At 43.3% G+C, this 27,187-nt stretch overlaps 1 protein-coding gene across 5 annotated transcripts in view; it reads right to left on the bottom strand.

The window, feature by feature from the left end:
* Positions 1-1,369: 1,369 nt before the first annotated feature.
* The window catches only part of MAST2 (microtubule associated serine/threonine kinase 2), a 206,279-nt gene continuing 180,461 nt past the window's right edge, over positions 1,370-27,187 (bottom strand). For 4 of the 5 annotated variants that reach the window (XM_067301167.1, XM_067301168.1, XM_067301169.1 and 1 more), the window contains 12 exons: positions 26,393-26,558; positions 25,230-25,331; positions 23,492-23,614; positions 21,581-21,690; positions 18,847-19,001; positions 16,886-17,190; positions 13,956-14,171; positions 11,884-12,110; positions 10,257-10,379; positions 9,051-9,187; positions 8,630-8,817; positions 1,370-7,962 (listed from right to left, as the gene is read on the bottom strand). In XM_067301167.1, coding sequence (XP_067157268.1) covers positions 5,882-7,962; positions 8,630-8,817; positions 9,051-9,187; positions 10,257-10,379; positions 11,884-12,110; positions 13,956-14,171; positions 16,886-17,190; positions 18,847-19,001; positions 21,581-21,690; positions 23,492-23,614; positions 25,230-25,331; positions 26,393-26,558 — 3,933 coding nt within the window. In that variant the 3' untranslated portion in view covers positions 1,370-5,881. The remainder of the gene's footprint in view (positions 7,963-8,629; positions 8,818-9,050; positions 9,188-10,256; positions 10,380-11,883; positions 12,111-13,955; positions 14,172-16,885; positions 17,191-18,846; positions 19,002-21,580; positions 21,691-23,491; positions 23,615-25,229; positions 25,332-26,392; positions 26,559-27,187) is intronic. The other variant, XM_067301171.1, reaches the window with a different exon arrangement.

Genomic DNA, 27,187 nt, shown 5'->3' with positions numbered 1-27,187 from the left:
CGCAAAGTCAGTCCATCGTCCAAGCACACCTGAGACGGTGGAGATGCTTCTGGCATGGCATCAAGACCCGTCCCCGCAACCTCCCAGCAGGCCCGCGGCGGTGGCTCCTTAGACCTCTGCGGGCTCCGCTCTCCCGCCAACGTTTCCATCCGTCAGCGCGATTTAGGGCCAGGCAGCTCCCGTCGCAGCTGGGGCTGCGGAGACGAGGGACTCCACGCACACCACGGAGGCACCATCTGTCTCCCCGACCATTGAACATAGCTTGGTCAATGCTACGGAAGGGGAGATCTGCTTCTGCTGGGTGCTTTGCACCTCCCCTTCCTTCGAGACCTGATGTCCCTCTTGGTGTGGGCATGAATGTCACTCTTTTAACGAATCCCCATCAGTAATGACAACAGCAGGTTTGCGAGCTGCTGCTAGCAGAGGCACTGCAAGACTCCTCGGACAGGGCTGTGTTTCAGCCCAGCTTTCTGACCAGCATCTTCTCTGGAGCAAGGAGACACGGGACATCCTGAGCATCCCCAAGAGCAGAGCAAATGAAGCAGGCCAAGCCCAATCCCACCAGATACTAGTGTCTCCGCAGCTTTTTGTTCCCAAGGACAGAAATAATCCTTTGGAGGCTTTTCACAAGATCAAATGCCAAGGCAAAGGGCTGCTCTCGAAAAGGTTCAGGTGGCACGTTGCCAAGACAGCCTAAATAACTGGGGGCCAAAGGAGGCTACACAGCTCCTGCCGGCTCACGCCATTCGGCTAGCGCAAGCCAACACTGTACCTGTGCCGCCGGCAGCCACTGCCCCTTGGGTTTTAATCGTGCACGTAGTTTATACGTCCATCAACTATTGTACGTGGAGCCGTTGCAGCACTACGTGCACCAGAGTAGACACTAGGGTGAGGAAGAGGAGCGAGGCCGAGGCCTGAGGTCCTGCCGGAGCAACAGCCGCCGTCCTGCAGAGGGACGAGCTGGACGCAGGCAGCCCACGGCCTCCTCCCTGCGGCGCGCTCGTCCGACGGCTCTTTGCGGGCAGAGCAGGAATGAGCCGAGCCGAAGCTGGGATCTTTCACTAGCGCTGACATCGGATACTGAACGCTTACGGGGCTCTCGGTGGAGGAGGGCAAATTCTGGGCTCGAGTTTCAGAGGCGAAAGCTTTGGCTTATCCATACATCTGGCCTGTGGAGTGGAAAACCCCAGCTAATCTCGCAGATTGACCCTGATACCTCTGATATACAGACACTTTGCCGCACACTTTCTGCATTGCCAAACAGCCTGTGGAGTTTGCAGCATTGAAGGCACAGCTGTGCCACAACTCTTCCAGGGAGAAAAGGAAAAAAAAAAAAAAAAGAAGAAATGAACATAAGCTTGAATTTATGTAAAAAAAAACTTGTTTATTTTGGAGGAGGATTTGAACATCGACATGCAGGTACAACATGAATAAAAATTATTGCACTGCTATTATGTGGCAATTGTTCAAGTTTCTAAAAACACGTAAATTCCACACTTTTCTCTTTTCTAGCTAAGTGCTGAGTGACACAGCTTGACAGAGCCCAGCTTAAAAGGTGCTCTCAAGCCACCTGGATATGGTAATTGAACACAACGTAAACACACACTTCTGTCAAATCTTCTACTAGAAGTACAGAATTATCCTTCACATCCAGTAAGAGAAAACCAGAGAAAGACTTTATCCTCCCCTCTTCGGAAGAAAGAAAAAAAAATACTCCAAATCACACCTTTATGCAAGTGTGGAAACCAAAACCACTGCTCACTCCTACCCATTCCCCCGGCAAGCGCTCTTTAGTATATTAGCAGCCAAAGGCTCTGACATTCAGACCCAGGAGTGGCCATTACAACGCTAAAGTCTAATATTTACAATAAATATCACCCATTTCTCTTAGTCTGCAACAGTCAGAGACAAAGGGGAAAGTAACACTGAAACGAGGCATGGTGCAGGAACGCGTTGGCTGGATGCAGTAATGGAGAAGAGCGGCAAGGACCAGAACTAACTTCTACACTGCAACTCCAAAACCGAAGAGAGGCAAGAAACGCATCCAAACCAACCAAACGAAACGGGAAAATGAATCGGGAAAGCAACATTTAGATGGTTATGTGCGTATCTCACTCGCCGCACACACAGCACACGCACGCACGTGCTTTTACCTCCTACCTAACCTGACTCAGTGTTATTTACAGGGGGCGACTTCTCAGCTTGCCAAACGCTTCGTTCAGGTAACGTGGGTCACATCTTGTACCGGGAAAAGCTATACAGTGCACCCGTGCACACAAACACACTCTCACTCTTCACATACAGGGTTTTCCAACATCTCATCGCCCCCCAAAGTTTGCAAGGTTATCAGCAGAGCTATTTAAGCAATACTTAGCAGTAATAAATATTGGTGTATGTATCTGCTTTAGTATCACGGTTTCACAGAAAAAAAACAAACTTCTTACTGAAAAGTTTTGCTATGATGCACCATATAAATTTGAAAGAACGTGTAACCAGGAAGATGGTGCACCTGGCATACAGAGGGCAATTTGGGGCTTGATGGGGGATAGGAGGTTTCTCTAGGAACGGATGCTTTCCTGGTAATGCTGTTTGGCTTTGGCTTCCAAAAAGACAGGTTTTTAAAATTGCACTGGTCGCTGTCTGTACCGTAGCTACGAAGGAGGTGACCAAATATATATATCTCACCTCTTCTTTGGCCAATTCAGGCAAAAGCAGCAAAAGCTGTGACACACCAAGGTTCTTCACTCATCTTAAGGAAAAAAAAAAAAAGTAATACTGAAATTCACCACTGAACTACCGGCTGCAAAGAGAGGGAGTGAGCAGCTAATGCAGCTGGTGCCTTTAGACGGTCACATCCCAATCTGCACGTCCCACCACAGGTATCTGTGACCCCAGCAGACCTGGCACAGACGTAACTTAAACCCCTCTGCTGGGCCAGTGCCGCCAGAACCCTTCAGTACCGTGCTGAAAAGGCATTCAGAAGCACTGGAGTACACTGCATATCATGGAAAACGTGGTTTTGGTCCTCCCTCCCCTCATTTATAGTGCCCCGGAAGAGGACTTAATACGCGCATTTAGAAAAATGCGGGCAGCATTTTCATTTCCTCCTGAACTGGAAAACTCATGTATCAGAGAGAACGGATGCATGAAGCATCTCTCTGCACCGCTGCCCCCTCGTACCCCGTCTGTTTTAAGCAGCCCCAGGAACTCCCTGCTCCCGTATTTAAGCTTGTTCAACTAATGAGCTGAGCTGAATGCTCAGAAGGACCCAGGTTAAAAAGCCCGCTCGCAGAGCAGTGATTTGCTTTCCCTTTAACTTTTTTAAACCCAGATCGCCTCACGGATGCTCCGAGAGCACACTCACAGAATAAGCTGCGCCTCCACGCTGGAGAAGGAGATGGGGACACGCAGAAGATCCACCACCAAGGGAACAGCAAGGTTGAACCACGTCCTCGCGCAACCCTGGACTCACTACTTATCTTATATGGAGACTTCCCTGGGTTACATCTTGCCACAGCTAGGCACTCCCTAGAGATAAACTTGAGACTCCTCTTCAAAATTACCACAGAATCATGATGCTCAATCAATTTTTCATTATTCCCATGAATTATATTTTACGCTGTACCGCCAATCAGACCTTGTTTCTCAGCAATTTTTTAGCATTTCAACCCATCAGGGAGAAAACCAGCCAGATCAAGTATCAGATCCTGCCAAATCTGTTCCTTACTTGCTACTGCTCCAAAATCAGCACAGAATGATACTCATCAGTAAGAGTCCTTTGAAAGGTTGGAGATACCCAGGACCCTGACAGGGTGGTGGAAATATTGTGGCTTATAATTGCAAACCGAGTGCATACAAATAGCCTACGAATTCCAGCAGAAAGAGCAAAGAGACAGTCCAGCAGGCCCTGCTCTCAATACTGTCACAGCAAGATTTATTTACATGTTAACTGAGAGCTTTGAGGCTTTTGCTAGTGTATTAAAAACACCATACATGTTCACACAGACACACAGAGTAAACACTAGTTTAAACATGTTAAAAGAAAAGCTCAAATCAAATCAAAACTTGGTCCAGAAATGAAATCCAAGCAGCCAAAAATCAGATATAGATTAGAAAAAAAAATGGTTATATAGAAAGAGACAGGGCAGGGTTACAGAGATTTTTTTGTGATCTGTGGATTGAGTTGAAATCAAGTCAAAAGAGATGGAGAAAATAAATTCCTATATAAAAACCATATTTACATTTCAGGAAAGTGAATCAGAACTTCAAGTTTCAGAGAGGCTGAGACAATGGAAGAGGCAGCGGTATAATGAGACCAGACCAACAGATGCAGTTTTTAGCCTTGAGATACTGTTGCACAGTCATTCTGCTTCTAACAGAGTAAGCCAGTGAGCAGGAGACTAGCTATTGAGGGTGATCCACAGGAAGATATACTCAGACAAGACTAGAATAAAAGCTGAGCCTAATCTGGGGAAAATGACGGGAGTGTTCATCGACAGGAACCTTTAACTGGATGAAGAAATGGCTTACAGTGCTATAGGTATCACCATCCAACACGTTTACTGGCGTATTACTATTGATCTAATCCTCAAAGAGCACTGTTATCCAGAGCCGGTCACACTTAAAGCAAAGCAATGTCTAAACCTAAGAGCAAATAGTAATTTTTAAAGGAACCAAGTGACCTCAGCAGTGGAAATAACCTAGCTGTCAAAGCTGAAATCTTGAAATATCACATGTGTTTTGAAGTCTGCTTGCAGCTTGTCCACAGAACTCAAGGAGTCAGAACTCCTCATGGGATATATATATATATTTTTTAAACAGGCAGATTTGGAAAACTCAGCGAGTTTTCCAAGCCCTAGTTCAGAACTATTAAGGAACACCTTAAAATCCCTACCTATTTAGACTCACCAAGAGAAGGAAAAGTCTCCAAAGCTCATTTATCATTGAAGCAACTTTGCCCAAACCATATTGAAGAGCACATGACTATAAATTTCCCTACTTTAAAATCAACCTACATGGCACCCCTTTCCTGGGGGTCATTTATTCTGAGGCAGGGCAAGTTACAAACTGAAGTCAGAGAAGGGAAGATAAAATATCATTAAAATTTTAAAAACACAGAGGGAAGAGTTGCCTTGTGTCCCATAAACAATAAGTAAAAACAATCAACCCCTCCCCCCAAAAAAACAGCTCACAGATTGGAGGTTTTCTCTCTGATAATTCCATTGAAAAAATATTCATAATTGGTTTAAAGAGAAGATAGGAATATCCCTCTGTCTGATCCCTCCACCCTAGCCTAAGGATATGGAGGCAAGGGACTCAATGGTGTATGCAGGACTGTAAATGCATACAGTGGCAAAGATTGAAGACGGTTTGTATTTCCAGAATAACTAGTGGACCAGAAAGTATTTTGTCCTCCTTGTCAAAGAAAATTGGCCTGTAAACTCAAAGCAAATACTTGAAATTTGTGAACTTCAATGACATTTGAAAGAGAAGGTTGAAAAGCAAAGATTTTAAAGCAAGCTGCCTTTTTCGCACTCAGAATTTTGGGGGATCTCAAATCAACGCGGAATTGGAGAGAAGAGCACAACAGGCCCTAAACTGAGGGCAAAATAAAAGGGCAGGAAGGGAAAAATCAGCAAACTGTTTCTTAAGCCCTGCTTTAAAGATACCCTGTTCTAAAGAGACCTCAAATGGCAAGCATTACTGTGTACAAAAATAGAATAGCAAGGATGAAAAAAACACAAAAAACAGTATGAAAAAAACCCTCCCAAAAATAGATGTACACAAGTTCTATTTTATATTAGTGTATATTACAAAATTCAAACATGCAGTCTCTATTTTGACTGTGGAACGCTCCAGTCTGTGTGTACCAGGGATGCTGCTATGTTTTCTTCACAGCACCATCATGTGACAGAGGAAAGTCTTGTACTTTTAACTGACTTCCAACCTCTTTGCTTTTCCCTTGCGTGAGAGTCCCGTCTTTACAGGGCCTCGTGCTGCCATCTGGCAGAGGAGAGGCCCCCAAAACGGGCTGTCCCAGAGCATGTGATAGCTCCTTCGACGGAGCGCTTTTGCAGCTACTTCCCAAAGCTTCAGATGATTTAGAACTGCTAAAAGTTGGCTCCTTTTTCGCCCCCGCAGGACACGTTGTCTCCCACAGCTTCGCTGCATGCAATGACTCCATGCAGGATCCGCTCCTCGTGGTCAGGCTGCCGGTGCTAGGAGGTTTGGCGCTCTCTTGACACGGTCCTGCTTGTAAAGTTTCCTGCTTTTTTTGTTTTGAATCCCTCTCCTCTTTACAGGAGGCACCCAAATGGGGGAAATCCTTCCTCTTTTCCGGCTCGCCAGAACCAGCCATACTGAGCTTCAGAGGTCCCAAGACACTCTGCGCCAGTGGTACTAGCTGGGACACGGAGAGCGCTCTTTCAATAGCACTGGGGACAGGAAGTGGAGAGGACACAGTACCTGGGGCACTGCCCTGGCTCATTCTGCTAGCAGCTGAAACACTCTCTGCTTGGGACGAGCTGGGCTGTTTTTCGGTACTAGGACTTTTGGGGGATGTTTCACTCCTGCTTCCAGGATACAGAAAGGGGCTGCTGTGTTCTACAGGCTGCAGTGTCTCTTTGTGACCCTCGGCACTGCCATCCCCACGGCTTGTTGAGAGCGTAACGCTCACGCTTGCTGTGCAACATGGAGAAAGAGCTAGCAGAGGTTTAGAGTCGTGTTTTTTCTGACTGATTTCTGTTAGCAGAGAGTCTTTCAGGTCAAGCTTACCACACGAGGCCCCTGAAGAGTCACCTTGTTCAAGTTTAAGAGGTTTCATGGATGGGCACTGTATATGCTCTGTGTGATCTATTGTTTTTGGAGTACTAGTAGTTTTCCCTAAGTCTTTGATTGCTTCATAAGACTTTTCTTCTTGACTAAAATACTCAAAAGTTTTGGTTTCTGGCAATTTATGTTCCCTTGCAATTGTTTCTGATCTTAGGAATGGCTTTTCTGAGTTTGCTAATTTTTCTGGAGCAGTTCTTGGGAGGGCCTCTGATGGGGAAGGGTGTACGCTAGTTTGCAGCAGCTCTGAAACAGCCTTGGCTTGCTGATTATTTACCTTCTGCAAATCTTCCGTACCTTTCGGATCTTCAGGTAGAAAGGCATCATCTTCAATACTATCCTTGCTTTCCAATTTAGAGGAAAACTTATCCTCGTTAAAAGAATCGGAGCCTTGGTCTCCACTGTCAGGTGGCTTGTCCAGTCTTCTCCCATCCTGACTATCCTCTGAACCATCATCTGTTTCATCTTCTGAGGAATCTACTTCTCTTATGGCCTCCTGCTTTTGCAGAGACTCTCTCCTCTCCACTCTGTCTTGTCGAATAGCACCCAGCTTCCTGGAGCCTGGCTTCTGCAACATCCCCTTTTCCGCTAGTCCAAGTTTTCCACCTGTTGTTTCATTCGCAGATTCTTGTAAGCTCTGGAGACTAGGATCCCTCTGTAGCATTTCCTTCTTAAATTCAGAATGAGAGATATCCAAGCTATGCTTTCGCGAGGAAGCCAGCTTCTTCTCAGAAGACGACAGTGAGGCAGCCAGTTTCTCCGCCGACTGGACTCTCTTCAGCAAAGGAGACCTAGGGGGCTCAGCACTTTTGGGCCGAGAAATTTGTCTTACCAGTGGTGGAGAGGAGTGTAGTTTTACTGGAAACGACTGAATAATACTGGAGCTGCCAACTGAATGCCCTGGTAAAGGAGAAGGGGAGCGCTGCGGGGATGTGGACTGTGGCGTTGGTGATGGAGTGTGAGCTAGTGGTGACAGAGGGATATTTCCTGCAGATTTACGCCTCGGAGACCTATACTGCCTTTGAAGCTTTGGTGCCAGTCCATGCAGAGAACTAGGTCGGATGTGTCCAGAGCTGGCTGGAGAATTGGGGACACTGGAACTGGGAGAGCTGCTCTGGGAAGAATTGCCACCAACTTAAAAAAAAAAAGACCAAAAAGATTATTATATATTTGACTATTAAAACAAGTTATTGAAAATAAGACAGGCAAAGATAACACAAAACGCCACGCTATTATAAACCACTGCAGTAATATTACGAGGTAATATTCTACGGCTTCCATTGAAAATTCACATCATTGTCACAATACCAGAACACAGGAAGAAACATTCTGCTACCAGAACATTTTCTCTGCAAAAACTCCACACAGATAAACCATGTGTTTCAATGCTATTCTCAGGATGCAAATCCCATTCTTCTGTCAGCTAATCTAATTTTCAACTATGACTTTTCCATAGTGTTTTGATTCCTTTTTTCAGAACTAATACAGAAAATGTGTCAAACTGCTATAAAAACATTGCAACTTACAACACACATTTGCATCAAAGCGAAAGGATAATGTAGCTCAGCACTTGCATTCTTAAAAAGGCGTATGGATTTTCATTTTTTTCATGAATAAATGAATGAGAATACATCCATCCTTAAGGTAAGCTATGTAGCAGTTATCATTTTACTTCAAAACCAGATCTACTACCTGCTGCTGTGTATTGTACTTCAAAAATAAATCAATAAGTAAACATTAAAATCTTCTCCAAGTCTTGTGTCATCCCCCCACACACCTTTTTTTTTTTTTTTTTTTTTACCTGAGTGTACAGACTCGGGTGTGGATCTGTAACTCTGTGTAGGTGATCGGGGAGACAGGTTGTGAGTTGGAGAACCAGGTACACTTTCTCCAGAAGAGAGCGAGCGGTTTAGAGAAGACAAACTACGGCTGGTGTGAAGTAGTGATGCTTGCTTAGTGATCTTCCTGAACAAAGAACTCTTCTTCTTACTGTGGAAAAGCATTAAAAAGTTGTTTACAAGTCCAAATGAGTTATTTATATTTATCAGCCCATTTCAGTCAATTTAATAGCCCAGTTAAAGAACAAAAGAAAACAAAAAGAAAAAAAGAAAAATCAAAGAATGTGCCTGCTGGCAGACATCATCTGCAAATTGCCTTGACAAAAATCTCTGTCACATTATATTGGTTTCCACCTATTTTCACAGAGAAACATCAACACTAACCTTTCCTGACCATCTTTAGTTTTGCTTTTCTTGTTCCTACGAGCCATCTTGGATTTGTAGCTGGCCTTTCGAGCTGGCCCAACTTTGATCGACGTGTTCTCAAATGGCGTGGTCGAGATGGACACTTTATTTCCACTCTGTCAGAAACAACAAGCAGACATTGTTTAAAACACAGCTTTTCGAAGCAGATCTGCAAGCTAAGCAGGTAGATGGCTGGTTTATTACTGACTGCCATTTTGTAATCCTATGTCAAACTCCATTTCCCTCTTTGCATTTCCACCTATCATTTATTAAGGAAGAGCTGAGAGAGAGCCCTCTTTAGTCAGGCTTTCACAAATGATTAAATCAGATCCCAGCTGGTGGGGAAAGCTTCCCAGAGCAGAGAGAACATGGCATCTGACCTCTCCCATTGACATCCCAACTGCCTCAGTTTAATACTTACATAACATCAAAATGCGGTGGTGCTAGATGCTGAATAAATACTATTAAATGATACCATCAGGCATCTTCTGTTTGGAAACTTGAACAAAGTGATATTCTGTCACTAGTCCTACTTGCTATTTCCAGGGCTCTGAGTGATGGCAGATGTGAGCGTATCAGGCATCTGTCAAGATGAATCTGCGCCACAGAGCATGGCTTGTCTCACTCAACTCAAAAAAAATTGCTCCTATATTTGCAATCCCAAAGACTTCTTGGAACTGTCTAAAACTTCAGGTTTTATTTACGTAATGAATTCAGCTCAGAGGAGGTATCAAAATGCAAGTCATTTAACTGGACAATTTTAAGACCAACCATTACAAAGCTGCTTTTAAATACCACTGGGAATAATCCTTGAGAAAGCAGTATTAAGAGCTAATAACATTAGCACAGCCTAAAGCCAAAAAAAAAAAAAAGTAATTTGGAAAATTTTGAAGGTATTTGTTTCTTAAAGTGATGCTTGAGGAAAGGTATACTTAAATCTTATTAACCTTTCTCACTGATGCTGTTAACTATGCATCTGGCGGGTCCTTATTTCTCACCGAAAATGTTGGAATTCAGCTTAAACTACATGCGGACAATTTTGCAGATATAGGGATCAGGCTACAGCAGTAAGTTTTCGCAAAACAAAGGCCAGGTGCCATGTGCTTACTTTGTATTTCAGACAATGGAAATTAGATAGCGATAGTGTTTTAAACAAGCTGTTTCATATTTTGCATGATTGCCTACCTTCAGGATCAGCTCCACCACTTCCGTGTGCACCAGTCCGTGGACAGGCTCCCCGTTGACATGGGTTATCAGATCCCCTTCACGCAGGCCTGCTTCGTTAGCCGGACCGCCTTCCTCCACGTGCTGGCAACGAGAAGGGAATGACTGATTTGAGAAGAGGAACGCACAAGATTGCTGGCCAGATCGGACTCACAGCCCGTCCGGCGCGGCTCGTGCTGTGGCCAGCATCAGCTGCTTCACAGGTGGCAGAAGAAACCGTTGACCGGCACAGCCAAACGCACGGCTCTGCGCTCTTCCTCTCCTCCCCCAGCTCCCTGGCAGTCATCTCCTGATCCGAGGCAGATGTCCAGGATGGGTAAGCTGATCGAAAGACCAGCTCCTCCCAAAGCAGGAGTCTTAACACTCTTCCAAAAATTTTCATCACCCAGAAATGATAACTGGATACTCTTGACTTCCAGGTAAGTATTCAATCTTTTTCAACTCCTTTGCTATTCCAAATGCAGCAGCTTAACACGTACATGCTAGAATCTGAGAAGGCCAATAGGCTTTTAAATAAGACTCCACGCCATGCGTTTAGGTTGTCTATATTGCATCTAATCCCAAACGGAGTTTCCCACCTTCCATCCCTTATTAACCTACGCAACATAAGATCTTGTCGCCCTGACATCGCTGCCTCTCCCCCATCACTGTGCAGAAAGGCGAGCCTCCTTTAAAGTGAGGTGAAGTTATGCTTGAGAATACTGCAACTCTCCCTCCAGCCAGAAAAAGTCACAAATCAGTATCTCGATAAATTCGGCATTTTCCAAGGACAGCAGAGAGGAACAAGTGAAGGAATGCAGCTGCAGATTATTTTTTTATGCACAAATGAGTGTTAAATGATGAGCAACACATATAAAGTCCAAATTATCTAACGAACACAGAGATACGTGGAAAAGAATGAAGCACCTTTACCCTGGCTCCCTTCTCTCTAACTACACAACAATTCACATAACGTTGCTTCAGGGAGAGGATCATTCCTAGAAGTCATATACGTTACGAAACACCACAGAGATCAAGTACCACAATTTATGGGAAGGAAGAGATATGGACACAGAAACCAGACCTTGTGAGATAGCACACAGCTGAACCAAGAGCTAAATCCTGAGGCAATCAGCACAGCAGCATGATGCTTGAAGGCTTGTAATCAATTCCAAGCATCTGCTTTGAAACCCCCGGCAGGCTGAACTGATCTGAAGCAGACTATCATCACTAACACAGGTCTGCAAAAATTAGCTATAACTGACCCTCATGCAACAAACCCAACAGAAAGGAAGAGGGTATGTACAAAGAAACATGCTTTAAAATATGAGCTACAGGAGAAAGGAGGTGGATTCATGTAACCAGGGAAGAAAGAAAGAAGAAAGGTTGCTGTGATTCTGTGGAGGGCTTGAAAACTGCTACACTTAAACCCAAAGTGCTGTTATTAATTTTTTAAGGGTTTCCCCCACCCCCAAAAGATAACTTTGGGTCCACATAAGGAGAGCAGAAACAGGGTGGCAAAACACAATTTATAAAGCTAGATCCCCCAGTCATGGCAGAGAGCATTTCTGGACCCAAGGGTACTCTTTTGAGAAAAGCAGAGACATACCCAGACCATGTGATGCACAGTGTAGATATCACTGTCACCCATATAGACGCGAATGGCACGGAGAGTGAAACCATATTTCTTTCCAGCCCGATGGATGATGATTGGTGGTTTCAAGTTTGCGATAGCAGGAGAAAAGTCGCGGCTGGGTGAGGAGTCCCTCGAAGATGGGTTTGAGGATAGAGAATGAGGTGACATTGGACTAGCCAATGGGGAACACGTGTGGTGATCTACAGCGATGACACAAAGGTGTGCAAAAATTAGGAAACCAGGCCTCCAAAAGAGATAAAATTCTTGTTAGAGAACAGCTAGGAAACCATCTCTCCTAATGCCCTTAAGAGCTGGTGGTCTTCACCAGCAGGGCTTTTCCTGCAGCTTTAACTAATACATGCTACAAATATGAAAATCAGCAGAGTTTCCAAAAAGCACATTTGGTAATATGTATTTAATATAGCAGCTCTGCTCATGTAGAATTATGGTTGGGTCACATATTTACTTCTTCTGTTTCAGGGATTTATAACCCATCATAAATATTTGCTCTAGGCACAATCTTGGAATACTCCATTTAAAGGTTATGAAATACTATCCCTCTCCAAAAGATCAGACACTTTCTAGATCTTGATGCAAGTTGCATGTTTGTGCTGAGATAAGTCAAAGCCAGTTAGTAATAAAAAAAAAAAAATTGGGAAGCGATCAGACAACTACATCTAGGTAATTTTGGTCATGTTTTAAATTCATAGGGGCAAAAATATTTAACCCTAAAAAAGTAGCTAATGCAGGAACACTGCTACTTATAACAACATCACAAGTGTATTTCAGGGTGCATTTCCCAAACGGAGAGCCGGGGATCTCAGTTCTCACTTACGTGGCCGTGACTCAGCTGGGCTGACTAAAATATCTGACTCTGCTTGCTAGCATAACAATATCCACATACAAAAAACACAAAGCAAATACAAAACTTTCATTTTAGAGTGAAGCTGGTCAACATCAGTAAAACAACCCCAAACAGTAGGAGTATTAAATGCAGCTGTAAAAAGAAATCCTAAATCCGTTAAGAAACACCTGCTGAATCACCCAGCACATATTTACCTGGCAGATGAGAGCAGCTCTGGAAGAACCTTTGCTGGGTGATTAAATACCATTTTAGAGATTTTTCAGGAGGGCGTTTGTAGTTCAAAAAGCAACCATCGCCCAGACCATACGAAATGAGATGTACATCATCCCAACGGTGCCAAGAAGCAATTTCAGGGCTGCCTCCAGCTGAGACAGGCGAGCAGGTATTGCTCGACCTGCTGGGCTGGCACTCATGGCCCAAGTGCAATTTCCTGCTCCGACATAGGCAGGGACAGGTACAGCCCGGAAACACGGGGCAAGGCCTTTTCCTCGGGAAAGGAGGACAAATCCCTGGTAGGGAGAGCCTCCTGCTGAACCACTCTTTCATAGCTCTGCCTGACTGGGCCATTAGCTACAAGTTACCATCCAGCATTGGGAATTGTCAAGGTTTGTCTCTACTTAGAGACAGAGCTGAGCACCAGCATAAGTCATTCAGCGTTAACTTACTTAGTGAGTTACTTACACTATCGAATTCTTGAACGCTCAATAGCATTTAACCAAGTTATCTGAAGTTATGGAAACTTTCCGGTGCATGAACGCACCAGATGCATGCAGGTCCCAAACAACATAGTGGTTAGTTGTTAGCGCGTGACAACCAAATAGCACCTTGAGGGTTAAAATCGTTCTGGGTCTATATCCCTCCTTGCTGCACCGCTGTCTAGGGACCAGTTTATGCTCCAGGAGCCAATTTAAACCAAAAACTACTCCCGGAAACAGCAAGGGCCAGCTGCCATTTACAGAAGCTGCAGTCAGACCCCCCCCACCATACTCCTCGTCTTTGGTGAAGCAGTATTTGTTATCCTAGAGAGCAGTAAATATTCACCAACTGTGAAAGTTGGGATCTTTCCCCTTCTGCCAGCTACGGCATTACTCCGGGAGCGCGGAAGGGGGAGGACCTCTCTGCAGCTCTTTTGTTCGGTGCTTGCAGACTCTCACAATGCCTAACACAAGGCATTTCTTACCTGAGGGAATCAGGAGAGACAAGGCAGTAGCGGATGCTGATTTAATCACTTTATTGACAGGTCTCGAGGTACGTTTCTCCCCTGATTCCCCAGAGAGCAACCTGTGTCGTGCCCGCCGCACTGCCAAATCGCTGATGGCTTTTGGAGTGGTAAAGTCTGGGCCTTCATTGCTATTACTGCGAGCGCGTGGATCAGAGAAATCTGCAGTGCTCCCAGCTACAGTTTAAATTAAAACAGATTAGAACCACAGGGAATTCCTAACAGTCTATTCCCCTACAGGCAAAATACATTAAATCAAAGTCATGTTTACATGAAGTCCAAGAATAAATTTTCCTAAGAATAAACCCCAGGGCTTGAATTCTTATTTACAGAAATGGTGTTATTCTGAACACAGAAAATTAGCAGCTTCTATTCTGTTGGAAAAGCTTGCTAATGAAATCACATTGCTCAGTAGCAGAGTTGCATGAATCCTAAATCTATGGCGCAGTTCTGCATGTAAGCAAGCCATTTCGATAGGATTGTTCATAGATGGGAACAAGTTTATGGCAAGTGCTCGATTTTTACAACCAGCAAGAACTGTCGATCTTAAAGTTAAAACCTGTCTGTAATAGAAGAACCAGGTTTTATTGTACTTACACATAAAAAATCCACTTTAAGAGAATACTAAGGTACTAAAGTCAGGGAAAGCAAAAACTTGGATTTCGATGACAATCTTAATTTGCCCCTTTCTGTGCACCATCACGATTCAGTCTTGAATTACTTAACCTTCTATAATTGTATATAAAATGCAAAGTAAACTGCAAAATCAGGCCAAGCTTCTCAGACTGGGCATGCAGCATTAGCAGGTACAGGAGGGGAGGGTGTCCTCAAGCTCTGTGCCTCGGTTCCCCAGCTGATACCTTAAGGGGGCACCTGTGAAAATACATTAATTGGAACTTGCAAGGTGCTCAGAAATGCAAGCGGTGAGCAACGCAGCAAGTCCATGAGGGAAATTAATCACTCTGTCTTCAAAAGCAAATTTGGAACGGCGTGCAATAAATAAAGCCTAAGGGCCACATTTTGAACAAGGAGGACAGAACAAAACATTGATCACTGTTATTTAAGTGGGCACCACTGCTCTGCATACTAAAAGCAGGAAGTACCACGAAAATAAAAATTCAGAGCACCATTCCCATAGACTGCAGTACCAGATGCCAGCTCAACACTTAACAGCCACAGAGTTTCAAATTAGGCTCCCAGACAATGAGGAACTCAGAATCGGAGGCTGCATGTGAAAAGGCTGAATTACGCATTAGAGGAGCACTCTGAGGCAGTGACGGGAATGAAATTCTTTTTCCTGCAATCCCCTGCCTCTGACTTTACTTTGCAGGCAGGGGATGCACCGAAGCAATGGTATCCTTGAATCCCAGGCACCGACCAAGGCACTGGAAGATCTGAGGAGCATGGAATTAAAGACTGTTCTAATGCACAAGGGTGCAGGCTGCTCAGAGAAGTTTCTTTTTTGCATATCACAACTTTTAGATACTCAAATTTGCAATGAGAGTATTCTTTAATTTTTATTTGCATGTTTCTAGGCTCTCAGTATGAAATGGAGAAGCTAAGATTTCTATCCCACACTTTCACCTTGGCACTTGTGTCATCTCAGGGTGTGGTAGATCACTTCCATCATACCTACAGCTTCGCACATGAGTTAATGGAATAAGTGATGGCAGCACCAGGCTCTCAGCTTCTGAGAGAATCAGCCATAGAGGGGAATGGGACAATTTGTGAGCAAACTGCACTCAGACGGGATTGCAGAAGAGCAATAATGGGAGGTGGGAACCTTGGGTTTCACTCCAGGCTTGGAGGCAAGCTTGCTCTAAGGCCTTTCCACCTCCTGCTGTCAATCCACCACCACATTTGCTCAGTGCCCTTCACTGTGTTCCTGTTCAGTCTCACTGCTGCTCCGACTCTTGTTCAGTATCCCTTTCCTTTCCGCCCTCAGTACATCCACAGTCTCTCTGCCTGCTTGCTCCCAGTTTACCCTAGCACCTTGTTTCTTATTTTCTTACCCAGTTAGTCCTTACTCCTCAATGCTGCACTCTAGTTCCTCCTTCCTCCAATATGCCTTCCTTCTCAAATACCAGCTTTCGAGTCCAGCCTTTTCCCTTGCTCCAGTTGGCTTTGGCCAGACAACACCACTTCACCCACATCACCTACTCTCCAAGCCTGTCTTTCTCCCCCCCGCCTTCAATTCAAATGCCCAGCACCGGGGGCTCAGCCTCGGGCGGCAGCAGCCCAGGGCTCCCATCATGGGAAAGCGCTGCTCAGACCAGGGCTGCAGAAGGGCCCCAGGACGGGCAGAGCCATCTGTGAATCCAAACACTGGTTCTAAGATAACTCTACTAAACCTATGCAAGCTGCATGTTTTTCAGCTTGCAACTTGGCCAAATTCGGGTATATTTGGCTGAGGTAGCAAATAGCGTGTCCCTGACACAAAAGCCACTCCCTTGGCAAATTTCAAGTCCTTACTCCAAACCAGAGCTTTTCAGAGGAAAAAAATATATATATCATGGGAAGTGTTTTTTTGTTAATGAGTTAAACATCCTTATTCTCCAGCTCAACTCAGAAGTGACCTGCTCTGATTACTGCTGAAAAAAATTCTGCCTCAGGTAGGCGCAGATCCTATTAAGAGTAAATGGGTCTCAAGCATGAGAAGACCTTAATCAATTTGAAATGACAGGACTGCAATAAAAGATGCAATTTTGACGAGATTAAACCACTGGTGTTGCTTTAAAGGCAAGCAGAGCCACAAAACCATACTAAAATACTCCTCAGCATGAGACAGTCGCAGCCCCTGACCATCCAAATCCACATTGCTACACAGTTCGTATCTGCAAAACGAAAACGGCTCCCTTTGGGACCGCGCCGCCGCCACGCCGCGTGCGTACCCGTGAGCGTCGAGGCGCTGCTGGCGGCCGTGGAGGGGGTCGTGGGTCCTGCCTCGCCCTCGAGCTGCGGCTCTTGCTCCAGGGGCTGCTCTGGGATGGGCAGGGGCAGCCCCTCGCGGGCCGGCCCGGCGCACAGCAGCATCCCCTCCGACTGCGGCCGCTTGAGCACGCCGCCCTCCTCGTCGGCCGAGATGGCAAACCGGGGCATGTCGAGGAGGCCCGAGCAGCGCCGGCGCACCGTCAGGGGCGGGCTCGAGTCGCTCTCCGTGTGCGAGGATTCAGACATAGAGAGGCGCTTACGCAGTCTAGGAGAAAAAACAAGACGGAGTCGCTCGGTTACGTTACGGGAATAACGAACTTCAACGGGCAAACAGCAGACCCAGAACAAAAGTAGTGCAGAGGCCCAACTCCAACGTCTGAAGGCCATTTCGGATGTAGCTAGGAGGCCAAGCTACACCATTAGGATATAAACCAGCAAAGGCTTGGGGCGCTACCTGAGTTTAGATTTCCAAAATATTCCATTATTAACCTTCTAAGAAGGGAAGGAATAAAACCAAACAAAAACACAATACAATGAATATGAAATAAAATATTATTCCAATCAATTACCAAAAAAGGGCAGATGCAAATCATCATCCACATTCCTTTTGGAATTAGATTGCTAATTTTGCTTTCAAAATTACTGTAAATTTCAAGCAAGGAAGGCCTGATACAAGATGAAGTGTTTATCAGTTAAACACGTAATCTATAAAATGATTTTTGAATAGAGTCATACAGATGAGATCATAATCACATTTTATGATCTTTGTAATGCCACATATTAGTGAAAAAGCTTTACAGGAGTTATAAAAAAAATGAGAGATATCCCTTCTTAAGAGAAGTTTGACAGTTACTTCAGTCATACTGAATGCACGGTGGGGTATCCAAATTCTAAGCATTCATATATTTTACTGACATTTTCATTAGAAGCAAAGATTTTCAGGGGTATGCTGAACTATGGAAAATTTGGACTTTCCTAATCACAGAATCACAGAATGATTGAGGTTGGAAGGGACCTCTACAGATCATCTAGTCCAACCCCTCTGCTCAAGCAAGGTCACTTAGAGCACATTGCACAGGATCGTGTCCAGGCGGCTTTTGAATATCTCCAGAGAAGGGAGACTCCACAACCTCTCTGGGCAACCTGTGCCAGTGCTCTGTCACCCTCACAGTGAAGAAGTTTTTCCTCATGTTCAGATGGAACTGTCTGTGTTTCAGTTTGTGCCCGTTGCCTCGTGTCCTGTCGCTGGGCACCACTGAAAAGAGTCTGGCTCCATCCTCTTGACACCCTCCCTTCAGATACTTGTACACGTTGATAAGATCTCCTCTCAGCCTTCTCTTCTCTAGGCTAAACAGGCCCAGCTCTCTCAGCCTTTCTTCATAAGAGAGATGCTCCAGTCCCTCCATCATCTTCGTAGCCCTTTGCTGGACTTGCTCCAGTAGTGCCACATCCCTCTTGTACTGGGGAGCCCAGAACTGGACACAGTACTCCAGATGTGGCCTCACCAGGGCTGAGTAGAGGGGGAGGATCACCTCCCTCCACCTGCTGGCAACACTCTTCCTGATGCACCCCAGGATACCATAATGGTTTAAACTGCAACAGAGAAGAAGGCTGGTAACACCAGATTTTGGATTCATTGATGTTTAAGAAAAAAATTGCTGTTGGCGCATCTCCAGCGTAACCAGCCTGTCTGCAAATGAAGGCTTTAACTTCATTTGAAGTATTTACTATAAGTTTAGGAGATGTTAGTACTTAACAGGATACATTTAAGGAGATTTTCTGCAATTTATTCTGCTCTTCAAGTTCCACTTTTGGAAATACACCATATGAAGCATTTCTGACCTAAGAGTGACGAGGAACAGGCACAAGGTTTTCTCACATGCTGCAAGAAAACCAAAAGATTCAGTTCCACTAAACTTACATTTCAGGAGAACCAATCACCCAGCTGCGGTCCCGACTCTTCAAGCCACCCAGGCTGTCTAATCGGTCATCTTTTTCTTCACTCAGGCTCCGTTTCGTTGGTGGCGGAGTCTTCCTCTCTTCATGGATGGAAAGACGCTCCATGCTGCTGTACACCTGCACATAGCAAAAGATCCTTCTGTACAAAGAATAGAGAAAATCCTACGTGGCCGTTCCTGGTCAAGGGTACGAGCTCTTCAAAATGGCAGATAACCGCTGAAAGCATGAACTTGGCAATGGTCCTCGACTAAATAACACAGAATCCAGTGCAGGTGTGACATGCTCTAAGTACACCAGTGAGAAAAGGAAAAAGGTAAGCTTCAGAAACATCAAATGTGCTTTTCTACAACAGCACCCAACACCTGTCCTCTGTAAACAGCACAACACCACAGTAATAGGAAGACTTTTCGAAACTAAGAGATCTTTGCTTTTTAACAACAATCCTCAAATCTAAGCAGCGAAATTGCTAAAATAGGCTCCACGAGTCCTGAAGGTTGGCATCTGGATCTTGAAATCTTACTACACAAATTCAATTTGGTGATAGGCATCATGCTCATGACTCCATTTCATTATCATCAGTCTATCAGCGTTGCCCCAAGCTTATTTCAGAACAAAAAAGTCCTGCCCTCCTCAAGGAATCTACTATAATGCTGACAGCTTAATGAAAGTGCCTCTCTTAGTTTTACAGCCGTCTTTAAATAATTAAATGATTAAGCAAAAAAATCCATGCTTTTAAAACTACACTTGACTGTAGACCTAATTTACATAAGAAGAGATTAATGAAAATAATGTTATTAAAAATTCAGAGCATCAACAAGATAACTATTAATAAATCATATGGCTGAATTGTCAGACAAGAATTTCAAAATATAATGAGTCTTTTATGCCTCCCACACTACAAATGCTGTATAATTTTCCAGGGCTTAAAATAAATTCATTAAAAGTGAACTTTTTCTCTTTGTGGCAAAAATACTAAAGCCTAAAGAAAAGCTTCAGTCTAACAGATGAATAAATACTCACAGTGAGAAAAGGGGGTGGGGGGAGAGAGAAATCCTTACGTACTCATGAGAACTTTTTCAAAAGCTCAACTAATCTTCAGGTCAATTTTAAAAATACTTTTGGTGATGAAAATCAGGGGCAACTCCGTATAATTAATGATAACTGTTACTTAAACCACTGCAGCCCGGCTGAGGACAAAGATGAGTGAACTGGTGCTTGAAGACTGACCTCAGTATTGGAAACCTGGAGATACTGCTGGACGAAAAGCTGAAATATCTTTCCGAGGCCCTGCATAAAATTCCTACTCCCATGCTCATCAAGAAAAGGGAAATACTGTTCATAGAGTGCTCAGACATCAAAACAGCATTTCTTTCCCCGTCTTCCCCTCCCTGAACATACTTTGTTTTATCTAAGTTAACGGCGGAGTTGTACTACTCTGAAATGTCTGGAATCCCAGCTTTTATTTCAGACCACCTGAAGAAGAACTCCAGACCTGTACAGGCCTGAGTAAGGCATATTAAATCCAGAAAGTATGGCTAGAAGGGACCTCCTCAGGGGATCCTGTCCATTACCCTACCTCAAAGCAGAACCATCTCTCTTTTAATCACCAGGCAGATGTTTCTCCAACCTGTTCTTAAAAGCTGCCAGTGATGGCAATTCTACAAATTCCCCAGGCAATCTGTGCCTGTGCTTAATTATTTTTCAACATTGGAAACTTTTTCTTACCGTCTATCCTGTAACTCCTCAGTGGCAGTTTATGCCCATGACTTCATGTCAATTCTAGATAAAATAGGAAGAAATGTATTCCCTTCCTCCTAGGGGTTTTGTGTTTGAAAACTGCTGTCTTGCCTTCCCCTCAGTCTTCTCTGCTCTAGACTGAACTTCCCTCCAAGCTTTCCTTTTAAGTTTTATGTTTTGTAGATCTCTGATCATTCTTGTTCCTTCCCCCAGGTTTCCCTTTTACTGGTCCACATTTCTTTTCAAGAACATTGCCCAGAACAGGACAGAGTGCTCCCCTCAGCCCTTCCTACTGCTGAACAGATGGAAAGGATTTCTTCATTTGCCTTGCAGAAAATAGTCTTCCTTGTCCAGTATGATAATTGCCTTTTTTTTTCTTTTTAGTAATTTCACGTTTAACTCATGATCCACTATTAGCCCAGATCCTTCTCTTTGAAACTGTTGCCTCATCTTTTGTTCCTCATCCTGTACTTGAAATAATGAGAAGCACAGGTGTAGAACTTCGCATTTGCTCTTACTGCATGTGATCCTTTTGATTTTAGATCATTATTCCAAGATGTCAAAATCAATTTTCATCCTCATACCATCTTCTCACCTACTGGAAGGCCCTTTCAGAGCGATGCTGTCTGAAGGAAATAAGCACATCTCCCTATGCCATTATCCAAATCATTAGTGAAAACATTAAACTGCACCAGAAACAGGGGAGATCTCTGCAGAACCCCACATATTAGTGAAACTAAAAAATACAAGATCTCACTCTCAAACCAGTCTTGCACTTCCATTAGCACAGAGTAAACAAGCAGGTACACAGCTCTTTCCTTCCTCAGTGAATACTAAACATTATGTGGCTCCTACATTATCATCCGCGTTGTTAAAATCCACCTCATACAAAGTAATATTGGCCTCTGAAATTGTGTTCCTCTCTAGATTTTTCTTTCAACAAACCATCCCACTCTTACCTTGCTGAACCTTGGGGAGCACGAGGAGAACTGCCTAATTTCCACATGATCATCATCATTCGTATCCTCCTCCTCTTCTGAATCCAGGTGTTGGTACCGTTCTGACCGGGCTGTGAACAAGACATGGCACATTTAATCAGTGCAGGAAGCGTTGACAACTCTTATAATATACCCTTAAGCAGGACATGGTTATGCAAGAACAGTCTTTGCACCGATTGCCACTCGTCTACCTACAAAGAACTCTGAGTGTTCACACACCATGAAGAGTATTTTCCTTAACACTGAAACACACCCAGCCAGTTTTGCTCATCCTGTACAATAAGCAGTGAAGAATACTTCATTCTTCATACCTACTGAATTTATCATAAGCCCTCAGCTACATTATACTCTGAAAGCAATTGATTCTCAGCAGAAATCATATAGGTATCTAATCCTGTAGACCCTTCTTAATAAGAATATTTCCTAAGGCAAACAATAGTATGGAAGGAAACAGAAGCAATTCACTCTGTCCCAATTTCCAATGAAATGGCTTTGTAATGCACAAAGTCCACCCTGTCTACATACATATGAGTTGTCTTTGAAAAACAGAAACATTTATCCCCCAAAATAGTTCCTCTTCTCCCTCCCACAACTAGCAAAAGGATTAGATTTTGTGAAAGGAAATGGGCAAGTAGCCAATATGCAAAGCTATTTTTAATGCAAAAATCTAAAATGCCTCCAAAGCAATTTTGTACTTTGAGATTTGCAATACTGTAATTCTAAGCCAGCCACACCAGATTTTGCGGTGGGGGTTAATAAGTTTGGCTACAGAAAGCTGTTAGCTATACTGAGCCAAATTTGCTGCACTACATCAGCCAGAAAGCTACTTTTATAAATTCTGAAATTTTCTGCATTAGGGTTTAGAACAGCAATGCCAACTCTTATCGGTGTCCATGTGAGTTATTTCCCGACATGAGAATATTCCAGCCTTTAGGAAGGACGTGCTTCAAAGCTGCCCTGCCAACGTGCTGAGCGTGCCTGGACACTCGGGGAGCTGGCCACCGCTCCTGCGTGGCCAAGGAGCAGAGCAGCTATGGGGCTCGCAGGGGGTCAGCGAGGCCCTGGGAGGAGGACAGAAGAGATTCCTTTGAGGTAGGGCAGAAATTCCTATAGCTCAGGGACTGACATACCCCAATATCATCTTATGCTGCAGCTGGAGCAGGGGGAAGACCCCCCGACCAGTGACCAGCCCACATCCCCAAGTTGAAGGGGAAAAGCTAGGGAGCAGAGGACAGAGACAGAGACCACTCCATCACCCACACAACCCTCCCCTGCCAATAGCACTGCCTCCCTGGCTGGGGCTGCTGTGGAAGTACCACGACTTGTACGTAACACTGGTACCACACTAAATCCGAGACATTTATGCACACTGAACAGACACTTCATACCTCATTGCAGTTAACAGCTCTAAAATAAGGTGACGCTTACAGTGAAAATAATTTAAGTTACTTTAAAACTGTAAAGAATTTTCCTTTCTGATTTCTGTGCAAGCTTTGGTTTTTTTATAAAAACATTTTTTGGCTGAAAACAATCACTAGGGAAAGATGATAGTGCTCAAAAACTCAAGGAAGTTGGATATACCAACCTGCTCTGAAAGCACTGCAATAAACTCCATATAACACACATTGCGCTGTAGGGCCATGGCTGGCAGCTCCACAGGCACCAGGGAAAAACCAGATGACTTTACAAGAACATTTTCCATTTAAAACTCATTTACTTTCAATATTTGGCATTCAACAGAAACTTTTTAAAGGAATTCCCATCAAGCATTTTATTCGATAGCTGTCAATGATTTATACTTAACAATTTTTAAGACAAAATGAAATATGCACCAAGAATATGATGCAATTTATGCTGAATCTTTAGTCTTACTGTCAAAATAGCTTGTGTCATCCTCAGATTCCAACTGTGGAATGAATTCGGCTTTCTGTCGAAGCAATCCATTCCAGTCCAAATCTTTAAAGAACCGGTGCTGTTTCACTTCAAAGGCACTACCTGAAATAAGCATCTTTTATTGCAGAGTTATTTCTTTCAGCATTTTCGTAACAAGAAAAACAAACCCTAGAAATATCAAGAACCTGAAAGAAAACCTGAATACCTAAGTGACTCAGTTTCCAAGAATTTTGAGAAACAACTCATCCTTGTTACAGGATAAAAAATGAACAAATTTCCTCCTTCCTACCATCTTTTCATATTTAATGACAACACGTGACTAAATTGGCTGGAAGACAGAATCTGCCATTACATTCCACACCAAGTTGCAAGATTAAGAACTAATTAACATCTTAATTTAAAATTTCCGAACTCTAAATACCATCTTGTTCATAGCTAAATAAAGAGTGCAAACTCAGAAAGGTACTTAGCAAGTGAGTGGCTCCACCCCAGTCGGTAATGTCATCTAAGTGCTTAAAATGAGACAGGGACTTAAATCTCTTTCTGAATTAGTATCTTTGTTATTAACCTCAGAAGCTTGGGTGCCTAGAAGGAAAAACTAAGGATTATCTGTCTGCTACTAGGTGTATTCTTTTTCAAAGGAAATTAATATTCATAAAAGATACTACTGTCTTTAAAAAAAAATAGCAGAGGAAAAGATAAAAGATTTGCTGAAGGCCAGTGGCAGTAGGAGATGCCAAGTAGAACAGCAGTCTCAGCAATACAGGTGTATAAGGAATCAAAAAATCAGCCCATCAACTCATTTTATACAGCAAGAAATTCTACATCTTTTCCATGACAACAACATCTTTCAACTAGATGGATCTGAAGTAGAGAAGAACATGTGAACACCATCTGATTATACTATTAACTCATGATCTGTTCATCACCCTCGTGCGCACATGTGTTGTTTGCTGAATAAAAGCGCCTTTTGGAATTATTATACATATAGTTTCTATTTTATCCTTAAAACATAATTTCCAATTAAAAGTCCAAAATTAAATCAAACAAATGAAATCAGTGAAACAGACAACCTGTGCTGTGAAGCTGCAGCATTGGACAAATGATTTTTAAACAGTAGGGTAGCTCAAGATTATTGATGGTTATTTTCTATCAGGAAATAGAAGGGCTGGCTTGTAAAAGTTTAAATCTGACATTACAACGCAGAAAATTTGACATAAGCATCTGACTTTGCCAAAGACATTATCAGATTTTGGATCTCTGGAGAATTCTACAGCACAGTCTTCTACGAATGGGCAAGTTTTCATTTATTTTATTATACCCCTGATTTCTCATCAGTGTAAGGGATTACTCCCTTAGTCAAAGAGAATTTTCAAAGAAATCTGATTATAGACTGCTCAAATTGAGACATGACCCTCAAGCCTGGACGGCATAAATAACTTGAACAGCCCAAATTTGAGAAGTTATGTTGCGAAATTGATGGCGAATTCACTTGGTGGCCCTTTCTGGTTTCCCAAACTAGACAGTAACATCTGTCAGCCTCATGCACAATCTACACTAATTCTCAGAGCTTCATCACACAAGATTCATTCAGCCCAACAAAAACTGTTTCCCAGATCTAAAGCAGCATTTTTCAACTCAGTTTGGTGTGCCTCACTAGCAAGGTAGCTTCTCTGACCGTTTCTGGCAAGTGCTTTCCCACACACAAGGTTCCTACCTGTTCCTATTCTTTCCAGAGGATTTTGGCGAAGAAGCTTAGAAATGAGATCCTGGGCATCTGGAGGCAGTGCATCATCACCATCTGGCCAGGCAATTTCATCTGGGAAGAAAAAGAGACTTGACATTTTCCACCTACTTCACGAATGATTTGAATAATCATTCACATTCCTATACCATAGGATGCAGTGTTCAATACTGCCCCAGAAATGCAAATACCTTGAATTCAGCAGCTTGCATACTTAATATAATTCAAGCATTGACATTTTCCAAAATGCATAAAATTCAGCCTCAAATAAAGCTGCTGTCAATCCAAGCAGTGCTTGTGGAGAAAAAAAAGCATTAAGAACTCTATTAATAAAGTATGAAATGGGACTTCCGTGACAATCCATAAACACTGACAGTGACAATACTGCGGCTGTATCTCGTGCCTGCACACTCCAAGCTGGTTATACTTGGAACAGAGCGAACAATTCACAGGTAACCATTTCATGCATCAAATTTAGCTCTTCACTGAAATTTGCTTTTCACAAAGCACATTTGCCAAGTCTTAAAAAAATTTACTGTTCAGACAGCATTCCCAGTAGGGAATGTTTTCACTGGCATGTTCACTGAGAGAACACAAAGCAAGCATTTGTCCAACTCCAAGCAGGAGACAGGTTTAAAAACCCACAAGACATGAAGGCGCTGAGCACAGCAGCATCAATGTGTTTTGTTTTAGAATTTCATTTTTATTTCGTTTGTACAATGATTACTAATTGGCTGATCTTCGCACCTACAGAAGGGATAACATAAAATCAGAGTGAACTAGAATAGTTGCCAGCTGCTCCTTTCATACTCTACATCCTATAAGTTAACAGACAGAACAGAAAAACTCCAAAATACTCTCCCCCAATCGCACAAGGATAATTTCTTGTACAAATGTATGACTCCCATACCATGCACATTGATAGAAATATCTAGTACGGTGTTAAGCAACTCAGGAACTTTCAGCAGTTAGAATCAGCTTGATGCTACCTTTTCAACACAGAAATACAAATATTTTAAAATAAGAACATTATTTTATACTTAGTCTTTCCAGACTAAACTACAGATCCTCAATATTTTCTAGGTTTTATTTCACAGCACACATGGAAAGCCCTTCAGAAACAGAACAAAACTTACCGCTGATCACTTGTCCAAAGAGTTCTTCAGGCGTGTCACCAAAGAAAGGGACACAGCCAACTAAAAACTCATAGAGGATAACTCCCATGGCCCACCAGTCCACAGGTTTTCCATAGCCCTGCCGCAGGATCACTTCTGGTGCGATGTATTCTGGAGTCCCACAGACCTCAAGAGAAACAGACAGGAAAGTAATGAACTTAAAAATTGCCAAATTCATATAAAAGTTTACTTTCATCTAGTTTTTTTTTATTAGTTTTTTTTTCATCTCAGCACTTTAAAAGGAATTTAAGGCTTTATCACTAATAACTTGATGCTGTAAACTCTTTCCATGTAGCAAAAGTCTATATGAGGAACATATTCCCTGCACAGAGATGATATCACACACTACAAAACATTCCTCGTGTGGACATGCTGGCTGAGCAGCTCTTTGGTGCAAGTACAGTAAAACATACAGGAAAAAATGCATATTCCGTGTGTATAAGTGTGTCTACATAACAGATTTCTACTGGTGCAGCTATAGCTATCAGGATCTGAACTTTCACAAACCTTGCACATCTCTCCTAGCAGAATTTAGCTCCACAGATGTAGAATCAGCAACAGAGCATGATTTCACTTCAGCATTTACAGCTACATACAAAGGGCTCAAACTTGGGAGGTAGAGCTGGCACTGACAACAGCTAGCACATCATATGGGAAGAACTAAGTTACCTTGGGCTTAGAAGCAACAAACAACAACAAAATAGTTGGAAAAAAAACCCCATAATACTGCAAAATGAAAGACCATGATCTAGTGAC

This window comes from Apteryx mantelli, chromosome 8, assembly GCF_036417845.1.
Source record: "Apteryx mantelli isolate bAptMan1 chromosome 8, bAptMan1.hap1, whole genome shotgun sequence".
Classification (NCBI taxonomy): domain Eukaryota; kingdom Metazoa; phylum Chordata; class Aves; order Apterygiformes; family Apterygidae; genus Apteryx; species Apteryx mantelli.
Note: the sequence above shows the minus strand (reverse complement) of the source record. Positions and strands in the feature narration are given on the sequence as shown.